This window comes from Mus caroli, unplaced genomic scaffold, assembly GCF_978045245.1.
Source record: "Mus caroli unplaced genomic scaffold, Mus_caroli_1 scaffold_8, whole genome shotgun sequence".
In the NCBI taxonomy this organism is placed as follows: Eukaryota; Metazoa; Chordata; class Mammalia; order Rodentia; family Muridae; genus Mus; species Mus caroli.
Genome location: NW_028227263.1, coordinates 16991714 through 17016190, shown reverse-complemented (window position 1 = coordinate 17016190; position 24477 = coordinate 16991714). Strand labels below are relative to the sequence as shown.

Below are 24477 nucleotides of genomic sequence, written 5' to 3'. Positions count from 1 at the left end.
GTCAGTAAGGTTGTGCCTTGGGTTTTTCAGGTTGTTCTCGGCCTCCAGAGTGGTGTTTGATTCATGCTCGTTTTCCTTGATGTATAATATTTAATTTGTGAGTTATTGTCGGTGCTAGACATTTCTATTCTCTTCTTCAATTTCTTGTTAATTTTCGGTTCATTACTGTTTTTCTGCATGTGTGTCTGTGTGGGGGTGTGGGACCCCCCTGGAACTGGAAGTTACAGACACTTGTGAGCTTCCATGTGGGTGCTGGGAATTGAATCCAGGTCCTCTGGAAGAGCAGCCAGTGGTCTTAACCATTGAGCCATCTCTCCAGCTCAACATTTCTGTTTTCAGCTTTAAGATAAGTATATCAGTCTTTAGGTTTTTTCACTTATTAATTACTTTTTGAGACATGGTGTCGTTTTGTAGCCCAGGGTAGCCCAGAACTTGTGGCAGACCTCTTGTCTTAGTCCCCAGGTGCTGAGACTACAGGCATGAGCCACCACTCCCAGCTTTATACTTTTTAAAAACTTCTTAAAAGTTTATTTTTACTATTTTAAAAAATGTGTACTTGGGTATGTCTATCTCTGTGTCCATATATACGAGTGTAGTTGCTCTCAGAGGCCAGAGACTTTGACCGTCCTTGGAGCTGGAGTTACAGGTGGCTGTGAGCACCTAAGTCGGGGGCTGGGAGACAAATTAGGGCCATCTGTAAGAGCCATGCTCTGTAAGAGCAGCACACGCTCGCAATGACTGAGATAAACCCCATCTTGAAAACTCTTGTTTCTTAGATGTAAACTTATTTTTTGTGAGAGCACAAACAGGTTTTAGAACTACAATCCTGTAACAAGTCAGTCTTTCTTTCTTTCTTTCTTTCTTTCTTCCTTCCTTCCTTCCTTCCTTCCTTCCTTTCTTGTCAGGATCTCTCTGTTATAGTAGCTCTGGCTGTCCTGGAACTCTTTGTGTAAACCAGGGTGATCTTGAACTTACAGTGATCCACCTTGCTCTGCCTCCTGACTGTATAACAAGTGTTCTCTACACTTAAAGATGTCTTGATTAGAGATCTCTTGAGGGCATTTCTGGAGCCAGAGGAGACTCCATCTCCTTGAAAGCAGCAGTTAGTCACATCCGTGGAGGAGACACACAGGAGGCAGGAACGAACTGAGCAGCTTGTCTTTGTCAGGCCCTGTTGCAGATGTCAAGGTAGCATGGAACAGACAGTTCTGCCCTCTCCCTCAGACCAGTGTATACATACACACAAACACTGGTTATTGTAGTACAGGTTAAAAACAGCTGGAGATGGATGGGTCGGCCACTGTGGCCCGGCCACTGTGAGTCTCAGCTGGTGGAGTGGAGGGATGATGTCTCTGAAAGGCCTCAGAATCTCAAAGAGAATGATCTGAGTGGAGTTTGAAGGACCGATAGAGGAACAGTCTGCAGGCTTGGCAGGAGTTGGCAGTGTTCTGAATGGGACCTCTTTCCTCTGCATCCTGTCCTTCCACCCTCCACTTGTCTCCAAATAGATTATGCCTAGTGTGTATGCAGAATATTAGCCTAGGTGTCTGAGGGCCTCATAGACTGTCCTAAAAGGTTTGGACTTCACTGGACTCTGGGGAGCCTTTGAAGGGCGTTTGTGGCTGAGGGTCTCACTATGCAGCTCCGACTGGCCTAGAAGTAGGAATTTAGGAAGTGCTCCTAGGGTAAAGCCTGCAGTGTGTTGAGGTCAGTATCTTATTTATGATCGGTGCTAGTTTAGAAATGCTTCTTGGACTAAGTCAGTCTCATGTTCTCTTACCGGGTGAGTGATTCCACAAAAGGCTCTTTATTATTGGGGATGAACGTAGTCCCAGTGAGGTTCACAGGACTGGAGAGTGATGGAGTCGGAGTATGTGTTGGAAAAGCAGAAGGCTGAAGCCGAGGGAGGGCCTGGGCAGGAAGGCTTTTTTGTCTTCAGTAATGAAGAGACTGCTGTTAAGACTCTTTTTCCGCATTTAATTTAAAAAAAAAATTCTGGATATGGCGGTGCACAACTTTGTTTGATCCTAGCATTTAGGAAGAGGCAGGTGGATCTCTGAGTTCAAAGCCATCCTGGTCTACAGAGTGAGTTCCAGGACAGCCAGGGCTACATAGTGAAGCCCTGTCTTGAAAAATAATTTTTTTTTTTTTAAGATTGGCTTTTAGTGTTCTGCCTGCCTCAGTCTGGAGAGGCTGCGGCTGTAGGCGTGTCTTTTGAATAGTTTGCGTAGTTCAGAAAGACAGCCTTAGATACCATATTCTGATTGGAATTGTGTTTTGGGCATTATGGCCAAACCTGTGGAGTGGCATCCCTTCACTATTGGTATGTGAAGTATAACTGGGACAGCCTGGAAGCTGTGAAGGAGGATCACTGTGAGGTCACAGAGAGCCAGAGCGTTGGCAGTTCTCCAAGGGCAGGGACCACAGTGTGCCTGTTGTGCTGGGAGTGGCCCCACACAGCTGATGGACTGTAAGCCCTGCAGCAGTTGCAGATAAACTTGACCAGAACAAGGCAAGGAAAGATTACAAGGGGGAGCTGGGAAGAGTGGGGTGAAGGTCTAGTTCATGGGAAAGCGATGCCATGGCCATTACCTGACGTGGCACTGTTGAAGCAGAGAACATAGTCGTGAGGATGATGCTGGCCAAGAGGAAGTGAGGAGAAATGAGCCTAGAAAAATGAGATTGCTAGTGACTTGCCATTTTGTTATTCTTTTTAGCATTTTTTATTCATTTATTTATTGTGTGTTATGTGTGGAGGATCAGAGAATACTCTGTGGGAATTGGTTTTCTCATCCTGTCCTGTTGGTTCTGGGGCAGCCAGCCTTTCCTGCTGAGCCGTCTTGCCAGCCTGTGACCTGGTGTTCTGTATGTCTGAGCATGTAATTGTGACTGCTGCTTAAGGATTGCAGTAGTGGGTAACCTGCGTTGTGGCAACACAGATCGCACATGCTCGTTTGTAAGACCGCTTTCACACCTCTGCTTGTCTACAGAGCTAATGCCAGGACTTTAACTTCTTATTGTAGAAACTAACTTACATGTTTACTTATATGGTAACATTTGAATTATATAAAATAAGTTCAAAATATAAAAAAAAGTTACAAATTTATTTCATTAAAATACCCTTTACGTAACATGGACATTTACAAAACAAATTCTTACATATAGGAAGTAAGAAGGGCACAAATGTTTTCTCTTTTCCTTTTTTGGGTGGGGGTTCCTTTGAGGGAGGGTTTCTCTGTGTAGCCCTGGCTGTCCTGGAACACTCATTGTAGACCAGGCTAGCCTCAAACTCACAGAGATCTGACTGCCCCTACCTTCCGAGTACTGGGATTTAAAGGCATGTGACACCATGTTTGGCTTGTTTTATAGCTTATTCAAATAAATTTTTTTTTAAAAGATTTATTTATTATATGTAAGTACACTGTAGCTGTCTTCAGACACTCCAGAAGAGGGCGCCAGATCTCGTTACGGATGGTTGTGAGCCACCATGTGGTTGCTGGGATTTGAACTCTGGACCTTCGGAAGAGCAGTCGGGTGCTCTTACCCACTGAGCCATCTCACCAGCCCAAAATAAAATTTTTTAAGAGAAAAGTTTTTTTTTTTTTTTTTTGGTTTTTCGAGACAGGGTTTCTCTGTGTAGCCCTGGCTGTCCTGGCACTCACTTTGTAGACCAGGCTGGCCTCGAACTCAGAAATCCGCCTGCCTCTGCCTCCTAAGTGCTGGGATTAAAGGCGTGCGCCACCATGCCCAGCAAGAGAAAAGTTTTGAAGGAAAAGTTTTACTTTTTTTTTTTTTTTTCCTGTTACAGAGAAATACAAGTTAGAAGACCAGAGTAAGAGGTCTAATTGCTGGGTCTTTCTTGTAGAGCCTACGAGGGTGGTGCTGCTTTTAAACCATTGCTCTCCTGTTCCGTTGCAGAGGACTCCACAGATGTTGGCGAGGAGGATAGTTTCCTTGGTCAGACTTGTACTCACACATCCACGCCACAGACATTCAGCTACTTCTCTCAGGTCCCAAGCAGTAGTGATCCCTTTGGGAACATTGGACAGTCACCCTTGACGACTTCAGCAATGTCAGCTGGACAGTCAGCACTTCCCAAGCCCCCAGCCACACTCCCTTTTACAACCGGATCCCAAGATACGCTGAATGCGTTTCCACCGTCTGTTTCCAAGGCTCCTGGTACTACACCTTCCTCACAGATGGGAACAAGCACCTATTTGCCTTCTCAGCCAAGTAGTCTCCCTCCAAATTTTGGCAGCCCACCCCAGGGGATTCCTCAACAAGGACATAACCCATATCGCCACACTCCTGTCAGCAGCCGGGCAAACCCCTATATAACACCTCCACAGCTACAGCAGTGTCAGATGCCAGGCCACTCCTCCTACCCTCCGCCTTCTGGACCCCCTGTGCAGACATTCCAAATGCCGCCTGGACCATTGCCACCGGTATGCGAATATCATATGCTCTTCTCTCACCTCAGGGAAAAGTTTCAAAAAACTTTGCATGTTTTAAAAAAAAACATTTTGCGATTTCTTTTTCTGTCAGGTGTCTTGTTGTCAGTATGTTGTCTGTGTACCATGTGCATGCAATGCCCTTGGCAAGAAGGAGGCATTTGATCTCCTGGAACTGGAGTTACACATGTTAGCCACCATGTGGGTGCTAGGATTTGAACCTGGGTACTCTGGAAGAACAGTCAGTGTCCTTAATTGCTGAGCTCAGCTTTATGCATTTTTTTTTTAAAACGTATTTATTTATTATGTATACAATGTTCTGCCTGCATGTATGTCTGCAAGCCAGAAGAGGGCACCAGATCTCATTATATAGATGGCTGTGAGCCACCATGTGGTTGCTGGGAATTGAACTCAGGACCTTTGGAAGAGTAGTCAGTGCTCTTAACCTCTGAGCCATCTTTCCAGCCTCCAGCTTTATGCATTTTAACATGCACATGAGGATAAAACATTTTTTAGCTTACTTTATTATATATATATAAAATGTATATACATATGTATGCATTATACACACACACACACGCGCGCGCATATATTTATGTATTATATGTATGTGGGTGTTTTACCTGAATGTGTTTGTGTACACCATGTTTTGCCTAGTGTCCCAGGATGCCAGAAAAGGTGGTTATATTGTGTAGACCTGGAGCTATAGGCTGTTGTGAGTTACCATCTGAGTTCTGGGAACTGAATCCAGGTTCTCTGCAAGTGCGAGCCAGTGCTTTTACCCAGCGGGCCATTTCTCCAGCACCAGGACAAAATGTTTTTACAGAGGAGTATGGTGTATAACTGGTCAAAACCAAGATGTTAAATGTGGTAGGTAGACACTCCCAATGAGCTGTACCCAGTCTCACCTTTTAATTTCGAGGCAGGGTCTTGCTAAATTGCTTTGTTTGACCTCAAACTCTTTCCTGCCTCAGCCCAAGAAATTGGTATTATGTGTATATGACACAAAGGGTATTCTTTGTAAATTGCATGCTTTGGAGGCTAGCAAGATGGTGCAGAGTAAAGGCACGTGTCACCAAATCTGAGGCTCTGATTTACATTCCCAGGGCTCATACAATGCAAAGAGAGAACTGATCCTACAAATTGTCCCCTGACTTCCACACTTGCCTATGACATAGGCATGCCCACCCAAATAAGCAGCCAAACCAATATATAAATATAAAATTTGTTCATATTCAAGTTTATAGCACCTATTTACTGGAGTAATAGTTGACTTTAATTGCCTAGGTACTCTCAGATAGTCTTCATATTAGTGTATAATATTAATAAATAAATGTTACTTAAGGACATGGGAGAATTGAGGCAGTATAGACTTCCAGCTTCGCATCTTAATTATACTAGTTAGTGAAAATGCTCAATTACAGCGACTAAATAGATTTCTCCATTAAGTTTTTGATAACTCACTCTGTAGATCAGGCTGGCTTTGAACTTAGAGATCTGCCTACCTCTGCCTTCAGAGTGCTGGAATTAAAGGCATAAGCCACCACTTCCCTGGTCTCTACTAAATTTTTAATGTTTATGGAAATTCTTCTCTTTCTGTGTGTATGTGTTAGTTAGACTAACATTTAAATATTTACATTCTTAGAAACGGAGTGGTTGGATGGAGAAGTATGGGTGATCAAAAGATTTTAAAAATTATGGGACCTGTGCAGATCGTGTGCATGGAGTACAAGTTGAGGCCATCCAGAGTCCCAGCACTGAGAAGGAAAAGTGGGCACAGAGGTTAGGGTCTACTATTAGCCAAGAGGCTGTTTGTGCATGATAGTGGCCGGGAGAGAGAAAGCGGTTGTCTTCCATGGAGTCACATGGTGTGTCTGCCATACTCCAGGGCAGGCCTCATGCTCAGGAGGGGTTGGCCAACACAGAATGAACTCTGTTTTTTTTTTTTTTTTTTTGTGTGTGTGTGTGTGCTTTTTGTTTGTTTATTTGAGTTTTTGTTTTTGCTTTTAAGAGAGAAAAAGAGCAAGAAATTGAGTGAGTGGGAACCTGCAGGGAGGGATCAGGGGAAGGGAAAGGATATCAGACTATATTGTATGAAAAATTTAAAAATAAACTTATTAAAGATTTCAAAGTTATGGGAGACACTGGTGGGTGTCAGTTTGCCATCAGTGTGCAAAGTCTAGTTTACTTTGCTAATTTGAAGTTCTAGTGTACTAGTTATGATACAAGTGGTTACCTGGAAAGCCACGTAGGACAGCTAATACTGATACCAATTTGATTTTGAAGTGGTTACAGAATTTCTCTTGGACACCTGTGACAGTCTTAATTTCCTTCAGCTTCCCACAGCAGTGCAGTCACCAGCACAGCAGCAAGTCCCTGCCAGACCTGCAGGACCCCTTGTACAGGGGCCATCTCCTTTTGTACTTCAGAACCAGTACGAACCTGTTCAGCCACACTGGTTTTATTGCAAGGAGGTAGAATATAAACAGCTATGGATGCCTTTCAGCGTGCTTGACTCTTTGAATCTTGAAGAGATCTATAATTCAGGTAAGTACCCATCTCGTTTGAGATAAAGAATGAAGGGTATTTATCTGTGGTCTTATTTTCAATTATTAATCTGTGCAGGTTTCCAGACCCTACTTTAAGATGGTCGTACTAATTAGTGAGTATATCCGGAGTTACTGAGCAAAGCATTCAAAGACGTAGTTAGTAATGGAATAGCTGGTCACAGTGATACGCCTTCTCATCCCTGCACGGGCAGAGCTCTATGAGTTTAAAGCCAGCCTGTCTACGGGGTTAGACCCTGTCTCAGTAAAACAAAACATAACCAAAAAGTTGTTTTAAATCAGAGAGGTAGAGTCGTTACATAATCCAGGTTTTAGTTTTATTTCTCTTACTCATTTGGAGTTGTGGGGTATGAGGTATTTCCTGTGGAACTCTTGTTCTGTGGAATGTTGTGTGAAAAAAGTGTTCTGAGGTCGGAAGAGTCTGGGGAATAATTACTGTCACGTCTACCTGTTGAGAGAGATGCCGCAGAGGTGTATCGTAAGGCTCTGTAGTCTTGCAGTACACAGATATGACTCTTTCTCTTGGTATTATTGGTTATGAAACTTCAGTGTCAGCCAGGACTCTCTAGTGATGGACTTCATGGACACCGATGTTATTGCACCGTTTCACTTTTTAAATAGGGTCTCATTTAGCCCCAGGCTGGCTTCTAACTCACCAGGTAGCTATAATTATCTGTATCCCAAGTGCTGGGGTTACAGGTGGATGACAGTACATCTGGTTTGATATTACTACTTAAAAAAACTCAAACTATTTCAGTTTCCTGATTGTGTTGTTAAAACTCGCCCTGGCTCTTTGTAGCAGCTCACTCCTGTGGTGTCAGCACACGAGAGGATGGGGCAGGAAGACTGCTGGGAGCTTGAGGGCAGCCTGGGCTAAAGAATGAGACTCTGTCTCAAAAGCAAGCAAACAAATGAGTAAATGAATAAAAGTCATGATTTTGAGCAATACAGATTATCTTGTGTTTTCAAATAAGAAAAAAAAGCTTAATTGTCTGTCTTTGAGTGTTGACTAGTAGCGTCATGAATGTATTTTCCAGTGTGCCTGCTAACATTAGAAGAAAATGTCCTCTTGGTTTCTAGTGCAGCCAGATCCTGAGAGTGTGGTTCTAGGCACGGATGGCGGACGCTATGATGTGCACCTTTATGACCGCATGAGGAAGTCTGTGTACTGGGAAGAGGAGCCAACTGAAGTGAGACGCTGCACTTGGTTTTACAAGGGGGACACAGACAGCAGATTTATTCCCTATACAGAGGAGTTCAGTGAAAAACTAGAGGTATGATGTGATTGTTTTATTTCTTTGTGTACAAGACAGGCTTCTGTGACACCACTCACAGTGGAGATGGCTTTCCATACAAGGTGGCCTGTGTCGATCCTGTCACAAAGGAGATTGATCTTTAAGTGACACCATCATTCAGGAAGTGCTGCATATAATGCCACCCCGCGTCTCAAGATACGACTGTATGTTTTGGAAGGGGCACATTCTACATCTACTGAGGGGCTCATATCAGGCCTTCAAGCAAATTTAGGTAGAAACTAGGCATGGTAGGTAGCACTTGCTTCTAATCTCATCATTCATGAGACCAAGGCAGAGTATCATGGATTTGAGGATTGCTGTGGGCTAACAGAAGAAACCAGTCTACAAAACAGTCTCAGTCTCTCCCTCTCCCTCTCCCTCTCTCTCTCCTCTCTCCCCTCCTCTCTCCCTCTCTCCCTCCTCTCTCCCTCTCTCTCCCCTCCTCTCTCCCTCTCTCTCCCTCTCTCTCCCTCTCTCTCCCTCTTCCTCTCCTTCTCTCTCACTCCCCCTCTCTGCTGATCTTTCTCTCCCTCTTCATCTCCCCCCTCCACCTCTTTTTTGAGACAGGGTTTCTCTGTGTAGTCCTGGCTGTCCTGGAACTCACTCTGTAGACCAGGCTGGCCTCAAACTCACAGTGGTCACTGCCTCCACTTCCTGAGTGCTGGGATTAAAGGCGTGCGCCACCACAGCCTCTTAAAGCATAAGCTTGAAAAGTCTTACTTAAGTGTGTGCTCGCACACGTGCATGTGTTGCGTGACTGGAGGGCAGAGAACATGCCAATGCCAGAATGGGTTTTCTTCCTTCTACCATGTGGTTCCTGGGGGTGAAGCTTAGGTATTTAGGTTTGACAGCAAGTGTCTCTCTCTGCCCACTGAGCTCTCTACCACTGGCCCTTAAAGCATAATTTAATTAGTTCAGTAGGGAAATATATAAAAGGTGTTAATCCCTAGAGCTTAATTTAAATAAGCAAATTACTAAATACACTAATTGTTGGTGCTTTAGGCAGGTCCTGCTGCAGCTGTAGTATTTGTGAGTATCTGAAAATAGAGCAAATATATTTTTTTAAGATTATTTATTTTATATATATGAGTACACTGTTGCTGACTTCAGACACCAGAAGAGGGCGTCAGATCCCATTACAGATGGTTGTGAGCCACTATGTGGTTGCTGGGAATTGAGCTCAGGACCTCTGGAAGCAGCCAGTGCTCTTAACTGCTGAGCCATCTCTCCAAACACAGCAAGCATTTTCTTTTAACTGTAATGATAATATTGTGCGTTATCTCACAGCTCTAGGCTGGGCTAGTGAGCCAAGTCTTGCCCATCACATCAGCATGAGGCCCAAGCTCCTGCCCAGCTTTCTAAGAAACCCACTGCCTCAGTGGAGGCAGAGGAGGGTAGACAGTGAGAAACAGGTGATGCCCATGACTGGTGTGTGGTTGATCCTGTCCTGTCTGACTACCAGGACAAAGAGCAGAAGTGGTTTTGATTTGAAAATGCCTTTAATTTTATAATGACACAGTTATCTCCATAGAAAACCAGGTGAGCCTTTAGAAATACCATTGGCCCAATACAGGAGTTGAGAGTGTCTCTCTGTAAAGTAAACCAGTGTAAATTAGCAGCATTCCTGTGCACGAGAACTAGCCAGTTAGAAATCATAATAGGAGAAAGATACTGTTTATGATGCCAAGGAAACTACAAAGTTTGTAAAAAAGTTCAATAAAAGACACTCATGAGGGCTAAGGCTTGTAGTTGAGCAGAACATGTCTAACCAGTGTGCACAAGCCCTGGCTTTAATCACCAGCACTTTGAGGGGAGGGAAGATTTGCATAAGCTGGGCACAGCAATATGAGCCTCTAGGACCAGCTATCTAACGATATATACAGCAAGATTATCACCCCCACCCCCAATTGGTCTTCATGGAGGGAAGCTATAGCACAAAAAGAGTATAAAAGTGACCAGGAACAGTAACACACACCTTAATCCAGTCAGCTGGGAGGCAGAGGCAGAGGCAGGAAGATCACTGAGTGAGAGGCCAGCTGGTTTATAGAGCAAGCTTGAAACACTGTCTCAAAAAAAAAAAAAAAAAAAGAAAGAAAGAAAGAAAAAGAAAAAAAGGCTGGTGGTACAAACCTTTAATCCCAGCACTGAAGAGGCAGAGGCAGACAAATTTACAGAGTTCCAAGACAGCCAGAGCTACACAGAGAAACCCTGTCTCAAAAAACCAAACAACCAAACAACCAACTACCCACTGGGTGCTCTTACAGAAGGCTCAGGGTTGGTTTTCAACACTCACATGCAGATAATAGCTATTGGTAACTCCAGTTACAGGGGATCTAACACTCTCCTGACTTCCTAGGACACCTGGTAGAACACTCACACATAAAAAAGTGACTCAGGAGTAGAGCTGAATACTGTGTTTGTATATGTACAGTCTCAGCATTAACGCCTGTCTCCTCCCCTCCACCCCAGAGCATGTGGAAGTACTAGCCCCTGTACACACAAATGCCGCTTTGTGTGGAGCTAGGGTGTTGTAGATGAAGTCACTTGAGTAGGGTGGTCTCTAACCCCCATGTAGCTAGCTAGTGTCATTATATACACCAAGACAGACTTGTTCAGACAGACAGACTGCTGTGGTTTGGTAAAGGTAGAGGTGGGAGTCAGGCTTACAGTGCTGAATGGCCTTGATTGTAGCAAGCCAGTGGTAGTTAGGAGGGTGTGCTCTGTGTAGATTTCCTAGAATTGGTGTCCAGCTGTCACCTTGATTTTGGAGTGGTAGCCTCAAGAATTATGAGGCAATAAATTAATTTTATGTTGCTTGGCTTGTTCAGCCCTAAGAAACTGATGTACTGTCTAAACCTCCATTATTTTCCCCATGTAATGGATATATTACTTAGGAGTGTGTGAGAGCAAACACTGGAGAATTGATGTCAGATAATCAGATGGCAGGACAGTATGGCAGCCAGTAAACCAGACCTTCCGTTACTGCTGTGCCTCCAGCGTAGTCCCAGTGGCTCTCCACACTTGTCCTGGTGTGACTCAGATTGACTGCACCTCATTGCGTGTGTTCTGTCTCTGCAGGCCGAGTATAAAAAAGCCGTAACCACAAATCAGTGGCACCGCAGACTGGAGTTTCCAAGTGGAGAGACTATTGTCATGCACAACCCAAAGGTAAGCTGCTTCCTCGGATGGTGGAGGACCATTCTGCTGTATGTGTGATAGTGGTTCATTGTTAGTGGGTTTTGGCAGTGCTTTATTTACAATAAATGTGTTACTTTTTCACTCACTCACTCACTCACTCACTCAAGCTCTGATGTCCTGGAACTCACTTTGCAGACCAGGCTAAAACTTACAGAGGTCCACCTGCCTCTGCCTCAAAGGCCCAAACCAGCCCACCTGGCAAGTAAATTCTCAATCATGGAGACTCACCTTTGTTTCATAGGTTGTCTGTTTGGGTGACACATTAACTGGTACTAAGCATTGTCTTAGAAGAAGTAGCTTAGTACATTTTTTCTCTTGGTTTGATTGAGCCTTCTCTTCCTACAAAGGGCTAGAGAAGATATTCAGGATCTGCTCCCTGTTGAGCTCCTAGCTCTGCCCTTGATTATGAGAGCAATGGTGGGGAGACAATTTGAAAACCAGTGTGTATATAGAAAATTAATAATAATCATAGTTTATTACTTTGTTTTGTAGGTGTTTTGTTTTGTTTCTGAGACAGAGTTTCTCTGTGTAGTCCTGGCTATTGTGGAACTCACTCTATAGACCAGGCTGGCCTTGAACTCCCAGATCTGCTTGCCTCTGCCTCCCGAGTGCTGGGATCAAAGGTATGCCATTATCACTTGGGCTAGAATATACACTTGTTTATGTCCAAGCAAACTATTACAATGTTAAAAACGAAACAAAACTCAGTGTAGTATGTAATCCTTATTGATACTGAAATAAAAATAAATAGTATGCAAAGGTAACAAATGAAAATAAAAGCCTCTCCCTCACTGAATGCTGTGTTGCCTGCATTTAATCCCAGCACTTGGAGGCTGAGACATTCAGAGCTCTGTGAATTTGAGGCCAGCCTGATCTACAGAGTGAGTTCCAGACTAGCTAGGGCTACATGGTGAGACTCTGTCTGGAAAAAGAAAATAAACAAAAAGAGATGTTTTTTTTTAAATCAATTTTTGTCGCTGAAACCAAATTTGTAAGTTAATTGGGAATTTTGCCATTTCAAGTGTTTTTTTTTCTGTTTTTGTATTTTTGGCTTAGATATGTTTATTTTTTTATTACTTTTTATTTATTTTTTTGGTTTTTCGAGACAGATTTTCTCTGTGTAGCCCTGGCTGTTCTGGAACTCACTCTGTAGACCAGGCTGGCCTCAAACTCAGAAATCTGCCTGCCTCTGCCTCCCAAATGCTGGGTTTAAAGGGGTGTGCACTGCCCGGTTTTAGATATGTTTATAAGACAAAGAATCTAACAGGTAACTTGTACAAAACTGGAATTTTACCTCAATTTAAAAAAAAAATTTATTAGATGTTTTCTTCATTTACATTTTAAATGCTATCCCCAAAGCCCCCTACACCCTCCCCTCACCCTGCTCTCCAACCCACCCATTCCTGCTTCCTGGCACTGGCATTCCTCTGTTTTGGGGCATATGATCTTTGCAAGACCAAGGGCCTCTCCCATTGATGGCTGACTAGGCCATCCTCTGCTACATGTGCAACTAGAGACACAGTTCTGGGGGGTACTAGTTAGTTCATATTGCTTTTTCTCCTACAGGGTTGCAGACCCCTTCAGCTCCTTGGGTACTTTCTCTAGCTCCTTCATTAGGGGCCCTGTGTTCCATCCAATAGATGACTGTGAGCATCCACTTCTGTATTTGCCAGGCACTGGCATAGCCTCACAAGAGAGAGCTATATCAGGGTCCTGTCAGCAAAATCTTTCTGGTAAATGCAATAGAGTCTGGGTTTGGTGGTTGTTTACCTCAGTTTTTAAATTCTTATATTTGCATGCGTGTGTGTGCGCGCGCGCGCACACACACACACACACACACACACAATTTATAACCCCCTCCCATTCTTTTTTTTCTTAATTAGGTATTTTCCTCATTTACATTTCCAATGCTAACCCAAAAGTCCCCCATACCCTCCCCCTCACCCCCCCTACCCACCCACTCCCACTTTTTGGCCCTGGCGTTCCCCTGTACTGGGGCATATAAAGTTTGCGTGTCCAATGGGCCTCTCTTTCCAGTGATGGCCGACTAGGCCATCTTTTGATACATATGCAGCTAGAGTCAAGAGCTCCGGGGTACTGGTTAGTTCATAGTGTTGTTCCACCTATAGGGTTGCCCCCTCCCATTCTTACAGTGCTGAGAATCTCAGGGAAAAAGTCAGTCTCTCCTGCTTGTGATTTAGGTGTGTGCTTCCCAGCATACGCATCTGAAGTAATGGTAGGCTGTTTTGATGGTTAATGGTAGCAGGATCTCCACAGAGTTGGCTCGGGGAGCAGTTCTTCTTCATTTATAACATCTGTATTGGAAAGCATAGGGCTTTTTTATTAAGCACATCACTTTGAAGCTGGTTTAGTGGTATATTTCTGTAGTCCAAGCACATGGGAGGCAGAGGCAGGACAATGGCTGTAGATTCTGGTCTAACTTTATCTAGAAGAGATCCCAGTCAATCTGGGGATGGGTGTTAAGACCCCATCTTGAGGACCAACTGAACCCCTCCCCAAGATACTGCTTAACCTAAGTTGGGAAATGACTTTGCAAATGAGCCTGTGGTAATCTTGTGTCTTGAAGGTTATTGTCCAGTTCCAGCCTTCTTCAGTGCCAGATGAGTGGGGGACGACTCAAGACGGACAGACAAGGCCCAGAGTTGTAAAGCGCGGGATTGACGACAGCCTCGATGAAATTCCTGATGGTGTGTTTAGTTTGCTTGAGCGAAAAGCCCGTTTGTGCTGCTCTGTCAGTGTCCTCCTTCACTGTGAGGAAAGATGCAGTTACCAGAACTACTTCAGCATGCTCAGAAGTCAGCCATATGCTGCCCACAGTTCTGTCTTTTTAAAGTATTGTTCCTTTTTAAGTTTTAGGTTAATTAATTAATTAAGATGTGTAGGAGTGTTTTGCCTGTATATATGCATATATGCACCTGTGTGCTGGTCTGGTGCCAACAGAGATCACAGAGGGATTCAGATCCCCTGGGTGTTAGGGATGGTTGTGAGCCACCATGTGGGTGCTGGGAACTAAACCTGTGGCCTCTGCCAGGACAAGCAGCACTTTGAACCACTGAGCTGTCAGTTCTACATTTCTTTTTGATTTGAATTAGAGTCTCACTATGTAGTCCTGGCAGTCCTGAAACTCAGAGATCTGCCTGCCCCTGCCTCCACCTCCCAAGTGTTAGGATTACATGCACCTCAGAACACAATTGTATTACTTTTATGTCTTTGTTTTTGGAATTCTGTTTAAAATACACAAACCAGATTCTATAATATATGTAATATGTGTATATGTGTTGTTACGACAAAGTGCTTTGCCAATTTTGGGGAATGTGGAGTAACAGCTTATTTATTTATTTATTAAAGATTTATTTATTTATTATATGTAAGTACACTGTAGCTGTCTTCAGACATTCCAAAAGATGGCATCAGATCTCATTATGGATGGTTGTGAGCCACCATGTAGTTGCTGAGATTTGAACTCAGGGCCTTTGGAAGAGCAGTCAGTGCTCTTACCTGCTGAGCTATCTCTCTAGCCCTGTAGGTTTTTTTTTGTTTGTTTGTTTGTTTTATTTTTTGTTTTTTGTTTTTGGTTTGTTTTGTTTGAGACAGGGTGTCTCTGTGTAGCCCTGGCTGTTCTAGAACTCACTCTGTAGACCAGGCTGGCCTTGAACTCAGAAATCCGCCTGCCTCTGCCTCCCAAGTGCTGGGATTAAAGGCGTGTGCTACTACTGCATGGCCCAGCCCTTACTTAGGTATTTTATGTACATAGATGCTTTGTATGTCTGCACACATCAGAAGAGGTATCAGATCCTGTTACAGATCAGATGGTTGTGACTCGCCATGTGCAAGTTAGGAATTGAATTTAGGATTTAGACAAGACGCCTCTGGGGTTGTGTTTGTAAACCATGCTTGGCTGTATTACTCTTGTAGGAGCTGGCAAGCTTTTTTATGAGACAGGAAGTATTTCAGACTTTGTAGATGTTCTAGTTTGATCTGTATTGCTATAATAAGTATCATGACCAAAAGCCACTAGAAAGGAAAGGTTTATTTTATCTGACAGTTTATAGTCCGTCATTGATAGAAGTCAGGGTAAGAACTTGGAAGCAGAAATTATGGAAGATGCTGCTTCCTGGCCAACTCTATGGCATGTGCTTAGCCAGCTTTCTTATGTACCCAGGACTGCCTCTTGTGTATGTGTTTCTATAAAACATTTTGTAAAGAAAGGTGGTGATCAGGATTTGGCTCATGGGTCTTAGTTGGTAATCAGTCCTGTGCAATAGTGTATACTTAGTTTTTCCTATTAAATCTTTATACCTTTTATTTTGAGATAGGGTCTCATGTAGTCCAAGTGAGTCTTAAACTCTGTGCAGCTAAGGCTGACTTTGAACTCCTAATTCATATGCCTCTATCTCCCAAGCACTGAGATTGTACTCATGAACCATTATGCCCTGTGGTTTTTAGAGGGTTGTTTTATTTATTTATATTTATTTTGATAGAGGCCCTCACTATGAAGCACTGACTGGCTTAGAACTTGCTATTTAGAACAGGTGTGCTTTATATTACAGAGCTCTTCCTGCTTTAGCTTCTTCCTAAGTGATGTGGTTGTTCTAGGAGCTACCAAACTAGGCTTTTTGAAAGATTTATTACTATTTTTTCACTCATGTGATGTGTGCAAATGCTTGAGGAAGCCAAAAGAAGATATCCTATCTTCCGAAAGTGGAAGGGAGGTATAGGCAGCTGTGACCACATGGCATCGGTGCTGGAAACTGAACTTAGGTCCTCCAGGAGGAGGGGTAAATGCTCTACCTTCTGACTCGTCTGTCCAGCAACCCTGCCCCCAATCTTTTTGAGACAGTCTTTACTGTGTAGTCAAGGTTGGCCTAAAACAGCAATTCTTCTGTCTCAGCATCCCAAGAGCTTGGGTCACAGATGTATATACTTCCACATTTAGTTTTCCTCTTTTGTGCTATTGAAGAACAAGTTTTATTTTGATACTAGACATTTCATTGTATTAAGATAAAATAAATGGGTGTTATGAGATCTGGATGAAATAGTGTAGGAAAATAGATTGAACTTTGAGATATTTCTTGTATTATTACTATTCTATTATTATGAAAAGACACCAGTGGGGCTGGAGAGGTGGCTCAATGGTTAAGAGCACTGACTGCTCTTCCAGAGGTCCTGAGTTCAATTCCCAGCAACCACATGGTGACTCACAACCATCTGTAATGGGATCAAATGTCCTCTTCTGGTGTGTCTGAAGACAGCAACAGTGTACTCAGATACATGAAAAGACACCAAGGCCAAGGCAGCTCTTAGAAAAGGAAGCATTTAATTGGGGGCTTGCTTTCAATTTCCATCATCATCATGGAGTTCCTTACATGGCAGTAAGGCAGGCATGGGGCTGGAGAAGTAGCTGAGAGCTTTAGATCCTGTTTTGAAGGCAGAGAGAGTGACTGGGCCTGGTATATGCTTTTGAAATATCAAAGCCGACTCCATGACATAACCCCTCTAAGGCCACACCTTGAGTCCTTCCTAAACAGTTCCACTCCCTAGTGACTAAGCATTCATATATGAGCCTATGGTGGCCATTCTTACTCAACCATACTTCTAGAGGTTTTTGTTTTGTTTTGAGACAGGGTTACAGTGTATAGTTCGGAATGGCCTAGAACTTGCTTTGTAGACCATGCTAGCCTCCAGCTCACGGAGATCTACCTGCCACTGCCTTAGAGTGGTACTGAAGGTTCTAGACCATGGCTGGCCATCGTAGAATGTTTTGAATTAAGGGGAAGGACTTTAGGAACAAAGACTTTACAATTTTATATTGTCAGATTGCTTGTCCATGTCAGGGTTAGTGTTCTGTGAAGGGTGTGTGATTTTGTTTGTTTTTTTTGGTGCAGGGGATTGAGCTTAAGGGCCATGTTCACGTACACACTTTACACTATGGAGCTACAGTTTCATTGCAGTCAGTGGAGTTCTGAAGAAAAGCCAGTGTTATGGAGAGTCAGTGTGTGTGTGAAGAGTAATGTTTCCATGACTTCTCCATCTAATGTACCACTCACTATTTGCCAAACTAGACAAATTATCCTAATTTGATACGGGGTAATGAGAGAGATTTGCTTGGGAGGGTAATGGATTTCTTTGGCTAGTTTATGATAAAAAGGATATCAAGAATTTAGCAATTTAATTAACAACACCAAATGCTAAGCTTTGTGTATGTTTGTGTTTTATGCTGATAATGTGTTTGTTTGTTTTTACCAGGGGAGATGCCTCAGGTTGACCACTTGGTGTTCATGGTGCACGGCATCGGGCCCGTGTGTGACCTGCGCTTTAGAAGTATTATCGAATGTGGTGAGTGCAAGCCCATTCTCCTTCATAGACAACGCCAAGTCCAGTGCTGATAGAGGGCTCTGTAGTATTCACTTTTATGATGGTTCCTAGCTGTGTACTTGTGGCCAGGGGCTGAAAGTGGAGATTTCTGTGTTCAGTAGGAAGTATTAATCTGTGTTTGATCTGCTCTTATTGCATAAAATCCTGGATTCTGAAGAATTAGAAGGTATCATGGTAATAATTTCACCAGTTTAGCCAACAGCCACCTGGCTGAGCCCCTGCAGCAGCATAGAGCTCCTGTGTGCTAAGCTATTTCGTAGGGAGTCCTCCCAGAGACTGTTTAAGGACCAGAGAATCTTAAAGGCTTTTGTCTGTAATAACATCTGTGTTTTATCATCGGCCTCACAGATGCACCTTTGTGTGGGTGTGTCACTGTTCCCTCCAGTGTTAGGAGAGGAAAGGCCTTGGCTGAGTTAAGTGTACTACTGTTACAGTTGGTTGGTTCTGGAACCTGGTGCTCAGGAGGGAGTTTGAAGCAGTTAAACCAATTTTTTTTAGGCCTTAAATACACTGAAAGTTAGCTGAGCAGTCAGGTGTACATTTACTATTTTGTCATCATTTTTTTAATCATACAGCTTTTTATCCTCTTAAAAATGCCAGCCCGGCAGTGGTGGCGCACACATCCTAGCAATTTGGGAGGCAGAGGTAGGAAGATTTCTGAGTTCGAGGCCAGCCTGGTCTACAGAGTGGATTCAAGGACAGCCAGGACTACACAGAGAAACCCTGTCTCGAAAAACAAAACAAAAAAACAGCAACAAAAAATGCCAGTAATTTTAGTTAATTAATTAGCTACAAAGCTAAGATAATTTACTCTTGAATTTTTTTTTTTCCTTAAGTGGATGATTTTAGGGTGGTTTCTCTCAAGTTGCTGCAGACACACTTCAAGAAGTCTGTAGATGAAGGGAAAGTCAGCAGAGTGGAGTTCCTGCCAGTTCACTGGCACAGCGCCTTGGGTGGGCATGCCACGGGTGTTGACAGGTTTGTGGATTTTGATAACTTGTTTTTCATAGTAGCTAAAATTAGAGGCAAATTTAAATTATAATACAAAATGGCTTCTTCCAACTTGAGCAAATCACAGCCTGTTAATATTTGGGTGTTCCCTGTGTGTATCTGTGTTTATTCCTGTTGTAAATATTTAAGGATCTAGGAAATTTTAGACAAGAGTTTGTTTTGGATGCTGGAAATTGAATTCAGATTCTCAGATGTGATGAACACACCCTAGCTCTCTCCGAAGCTGGCTTTAAAACACCTGATCTGTTGTGAGTCAGAAGGGGCCTGCTGTGGGTCAGGAGGGGCCTGCTGAGAATGCTCTAGGATGCTCAGTAGCTTGTCTAGTTAACAGTCAGTCAGATCTTCTCCATGTGATAGCAAATATGTCCGGATTATGGCAAATTTCCCCATGGGGTGAAAATTACCCCTCTTTGGGACTTACATTTTTAGTTTCTTGGTGGGTATACATAAAACTGTTAAACTGCAGGCCGTATATCAATGCCACTGAATGTTCCCTGCATTTGCCAGGCACCGTGGCAGAACTTCCCCCTTCAGTTTTGAATGCACCCATTTAAAACCACAGGTCCAAACAGTATTGATGCTGCCACACAATGCTAATAGCATGTTCCTAGCTATTGACATTGTGATGTGGTGGGGCCCATGCTTTCATAAAGCTAACCCTGCAGACAGCGTTCTGGCCACGTTGTGCTGTGCTGTGAGGTGCTTGCTTCCTCTGTGAATGCTCACAAGCTGCCCGTAGAGGATTTTTGTTTCTGGTAACTCCTTTCATATTCTAAGTGTGACAGTCTCTTGTCTCTGTCAGCCATAGTTTTGCCAGGCATCCAGATTTTTAGTCAAAAGAAAAATGGGACAGTAGACTTGTCTATTTAAAGATGGAAGTGTTCACTTATGCTCTATTTTACATAGCAGCCTATTGTAGAATTCCGAAATTCAGAGTGTAGTTGTGGCACAGATCACTGTTTTATTTTATCTTAACTATTTATGACTTATTCTACCAACAGAATCAGCTCATAGCTAGCCTGTGACATCTACAGGTTGATTGTACGAATTAATGTATAATCTATACCTTGTACTCTTTTATTTTTAATAAATAAAATTTTAAACTGTTAAAAATTCAGAAGTTGAAGGTACATACTGACAGTAACTTTTTTTCCTTTTAAAACAGGAACATCAAGAAAATTACCTTGCCAAGTATCGGTCGGTTCCGTCACTTTACCAATGAGACTCTGCTAGATGTTTCGTTTTACAACAGCCCTACCTACTGCCAGGCAATTGTGGAAAAGGTGGGAGTGGAGATAAACCGGCTACATTCCCTCTTTATGAGTCGGAACCCAAACTTCAAAGGGAAGGTCTCCGTTGCTGGCCACAGTTTAGGTAAAGCTGCCCCGTAGTCTCTGATGCACTGTTTGGTTTGTTCAGATGTTGAGCTTTGTCTCGTGTAAAACCTTGGAAAGCTCAGGTTTGTGAACAGAGGACAGTGTTGGCAGCTGAGACTGCCTGTGCTCTTCAAATCCAGTAGCAGAGGAAGGCTGTGCATTTTTGTTGTTGCTGTTTTAAGATTTGTATTTTACTTACGTCTGTAGGTTTGAGTCTGATGAATGTGTGCCGTGTGAATGTGGGTGGCCTTGGAGGTCAGAAGAGGATAGCATGTCCCTGGCGCTGGACTTGCAGGTGCCTGTAAAGTGTTGGGCATGGGCGCTAGCAACCGGGCTTAGGCCTCTGGAAGAACAGGATGCACTCAGCCCCTGAGCCATCTCTCTAGCTGGGAGGCTGTGTGTGGGTTTATTGTCATTAGATGAAATAGGAATATTGTTGCTCTTTTAAAAAATGTGTAGGTAAAGCTGTCCCATGTAATGTGAATTTTCTTCTTTGGTTTGTTCAGAAGTTTTTTTCTGGCTGCAAAACTTAGAGTGTAAGATTCACATGTGTACATGCATGGGAGTGTGCACTGACTTTGTGGAAGTCAAAGGGCAACTTGTAGGGTCAGTTTTCTTCCACCGTTACATTGTACCTTAGTTTGGTTCCTATTGCTTTGATAAACACTATGATTGAAAGCAGTGTGGGTAGGAGAGGGCTCATTTCAGTGTACAGTTAGAGTCCATCATGAAGGGAAGTCAGGGCAGGACTTCCTGAGTACAGAAGAACTTGGAACAGGAACTGAAGCAGGGGCCATGGAGGAATGCTTCTTGCCGGCTTGTTTTCCCTGGCTTGCCAGTGCACTCAGCATTACCTGCTCAGAGATAGCAGGTGTGGGCCTTTCCGCACGGCTCCTTACCTGACTGGTAGGGGTGTTTTCTCAGCTGAGGGTTCCTGCTTGCTGATGACTCTAGCTCCTGGCTAGTTGAAGGAAACCTAAGAGCCAACACATGGGCTCTGGAGAGGCAACTCAGGTTGCTAAGTCTGCATGGCAAATGCCTTTACTGGCTGTGCCATCTTGCTGACTATGATTATCAGATTTTAATCAGTTTATCTTTGTATGACTTCTGTCAGAGACTGAAAAAAAGCAGGAGAATTTATTTAGTGCTGAAAAAATACTTGGGATAACTTTGTTATAAAGCACAATTTCTTTTTCCTAGGTTCTTTGATACTGTTTGACATATTGTCTAATCAAAAGGATATGAGTGTCTCTAAGTCTCCAGGATCTGTGGCTGTTTCTAATGGAGTTATGAAACATTCAAACTTTCAGGAAAAGCTGGTAAGTTTGTAGTTACCCTGTTGACACTGAGAGGTAAAGCTGGAGCTGAGCTCTTCTCCCAAACCTGTACTGTTTGCTGTAACAGTTTCCAGTTGTCAGGACTCATTGAGGCTCAGCGGTACAGTGGAAGAGCTGAACCACACGCCTGTGATCCTGGCTGAGGTGGGAGGGTGATGGGTTCAAAGCCAGCCTGGGCAACACAGAAGATGTGATCTCTACAACTAGGAGTTTCTCATTCTTTTTCCTTATGGATTATAAAGTAAATGTGAAGGCTTAGGATTTCTAAAAGTAAATTGTTATAGGAAATGGGAACATGAATAATTTACTAGATGTATATATTTTAAAATCCAGGTGAAAGATGGCAGAGTGCTAAAACTAGTTCATTTGTAGAGCAGAATTATTTCATATTTTATGTAGAATTTTTGTGGGAATTTTGTGTGAGCTTTGCATTGTCTTCTCCCCCTTTGTATTAAGATATCTGAAGAGTCAAAGCTGATGTCAGATGAATCATGTGACCTTGATGTTGAGGATGAAGAACCCCTAACTTTGCATGGAACCCTGGAAGCACTCAGCCTGTTTGACTACATTAGCACTTTTGAAAAGGAAAAGATTGATATGGAATCTCTGGTACTGATAATAGCCTGATTTATTTTGTTTAAAGTTATTCTTCCTTTGTGTAGACTTGAAAATTGAAGAAAGATTTAAGCATTTTAATATCAGATTTTATTCCATATAAGCCCAAAACTTAAACGTTTAAAAAAAAATAGGAAAAAAAAAGGGGGCTGGGGCAAGAGAGATGGCTCTGTGGTTAATACCTGCTGCTCTTGTAGAGGACTGGGGTTTGGTTTCTAGCATTCCACATTGTAGCTCACAATTATCTGTAATTCCAATTCCAGGATCAAGTGCCCTCTTCTGGTGGTTCTGGGCATCAGCACACACTTGGAACATGGACACACACACACCCAGGAGTCCATACATAAACATAAAAAATAGCTTTTTTAAAATTGGAGGGGAAAGATGTGTGAAGCTTTTTTTTAGACAAAACCCAGTGCCATATGTGGACAAGAATTTCAGTGTAGTGTACGGTATGACAATACCTAATGGCCAGAGATAGATTAGGAAAAGCACCTGGACACAGACAGAAGGGGCTTTTATAGTCAGAGCTTATACTGAACTAGTGATAAGCAGCAGGCACACAGGCAGTGCAAACAAGAGCATGACTTACAGGAAAGAATGTAGCAGGTGGCCTCAATGCCTTGGAGCAAGTCCAGAATGCCTGGGAATGCTACAGGGATGTTCATTGAACACTGGTTTAACACTGTGGGACCTTAGCAGCCACAGTGCACACAGACAGGATGCTGGTGGATTCATTTGTACAGCCCTGCTATAGAACTCTGCAGCAGGTGAATGAAATATGTCATCATGGATCGTGATCTGTTAGCTTGCGGTCAACACACACACACATTGAAGAGGATGTCACTATTGTATGCACCTGAGGGATTTCTGCAGAGGGCAGATTGTTACCGGTTGTCCCTAAAAGAATTGGATGGTTGGGACCAGAATGGACAGGAAAGATTTGAGGGGAGAGATTAATTTTATGTTTGACAGTATAGCTTCAGAATTTTGCATGACATAGACATGTTTTCTATTAGAAATAATAGAATTTTTAACGGAGAGGCTAATTAGCATGTTTGTGTGGTGTTTGATAATGAAGTCAGGGCCTCACACTTGCTCCACAGGTGCTCCACAGGAAACTGAGACAGACGTGGGAAAGGAAAAGCCCAAGCTTCTTGCAGTTGATTCTTTTAATATCTTGTGTCCGTCCCACTTTGAGCTCATCAGTTTCTAGATTGATTAACTCATATGTTCTTCACTTCCCTTTAAAGCTTATGTGCACAGTTGATGACCTGAAGGAGATGGGGATACCCCTCGGGCCCAGAAAGAAGATAGCCAATTTTGTAAAACTTAAAGCAGCCAAACTGGTAAGGTTCTTTTCTACCCTCAAGATAAATTAACACATTTTGTAACCTGACCTTTGTGGTGTGTGTGTTCTAAGGCAAGGTTTTATGCTATAGCCCATGCTACCCTAGAACTCACTTTGTAGCATGATCCTTTTGCTTCAGCCTCCTGAGTGAGCCTCTTGGAATTATAGGTGTGAGGCACTGTGCCTGGCTCCCATTTTTATTTTAGAAGCTTGCAATACCGTTTGGCTAGGCAACTATTTTACTTCCCCCTGGAATACAATAATGGAAGCCCAGGCTCCAGAATCAGTTGGGCTGGATTGTATTTGCATTGCACTAGCTGAACAACTTGGTGTTCCTGAGACAGAGTTCCCAGGACAGAGGACTTTTCATTTTTATTAGTTTATGTAAAAAATCTTTAAAAGATGTATTTTATGTGTATGGGAGTTTTGTCTGCTGTATGTACATATGTACACTGTATGCATGCCTGATGTCCATAGAGGTCAGAAGAGGCTGTCGGAGGCCTTGGAACTGGAGTTACAGATGGCTGTGAATGACCGTGTGGTTGCTGGGAATTAAACCAGAATCTTGGGCAGGAACAAGTGTTCTTCTTTATTGCTAATCCCCATCTCTAGCTTTCCCTTTGATGATTTCCAGGTGCAACAACTTGTGAGATTCTTGATGAATGAACGAGAGGCCCTAACTCGAAGGGAAGCTACTTATTAATAGCACATTCATGAGCACTGACTTGATTTCTTTGATCCTTGATTTTTTTTTTCCCCCATCACTAAAATGTGGCCCAAATGCTGGCAAGATTGCTAAGCAAATAAAGGCATCTGTCAGCAAGCCTTACTTCCTGAGTTTGATGTCACAAGCTCTTCTCTGACTTCCATGTGCATGTTG

At 43.1% G+C, this 24477-nt stretch overlaps 1 protein-coding gene across 2 annotated transcripts in view; it reads left to right on the top strand.

The window, feature by feature from the left end:
- Sec23ip (SEC23 interacting protein) overlaps nucleotides 1–24477 on the top strand; it is a 44402-nt gene that overhangs the window by 1726 nt on the left and 18199 nt on the right. The window contains exons 1-12 of one of the 2 annotated variants that reach the window (XM_085841268.1): nucleotides 2328–2512; nucleotides 3919–4445; nucleotides 6788–6998; nucleotides 8099–8292; nucleotides 11392–11481; nucleotides 14099–14219; nucleotides 17779–17868; nucleotides 18744–18885; nucleotides 20084–20292; nucleotides 21495–21613; nucleotides 22088–22240; nucleotides 23500–23595. In XM_085841268.1, the coding sequence (XP_085697394.1) occupies nucleotides 4071–4445; nucleotides 6788–6998; nucleotides 8099–8292; nucleotides 11392–11481; nucleotides 14099–14219; nucleotides 17779–17868; nucleotides 18744–18885; nucleotides 20084–20292; nucleotides 21495–21613; nucleotides 22088–22240; nucleotides 23500–23595 (1800 nt within the window). In that variant the 5' untranslated portion in view covers nucleotides 2328–2512; nucleotides 3919–4070. Of the gene's footprint in view, nucleotides 1–2327; nucleotides 2513–3918; nucleotides 4446–6787; nucleotides 6999–8098; nucleotides 8293–11391; nucleotides 11482–14098; nucleotides 14220–17778; nucleotides 17869–18743; nucleotides 18886–20083; nucleotides 20293–21494; nucleotides 21614–22087; nucleotides 22241–23499; nucleotides 23596–24477 lie in introns of those variants that run through there. The other variant, XM_021167460.2, reaches the window with a different exon arrangement.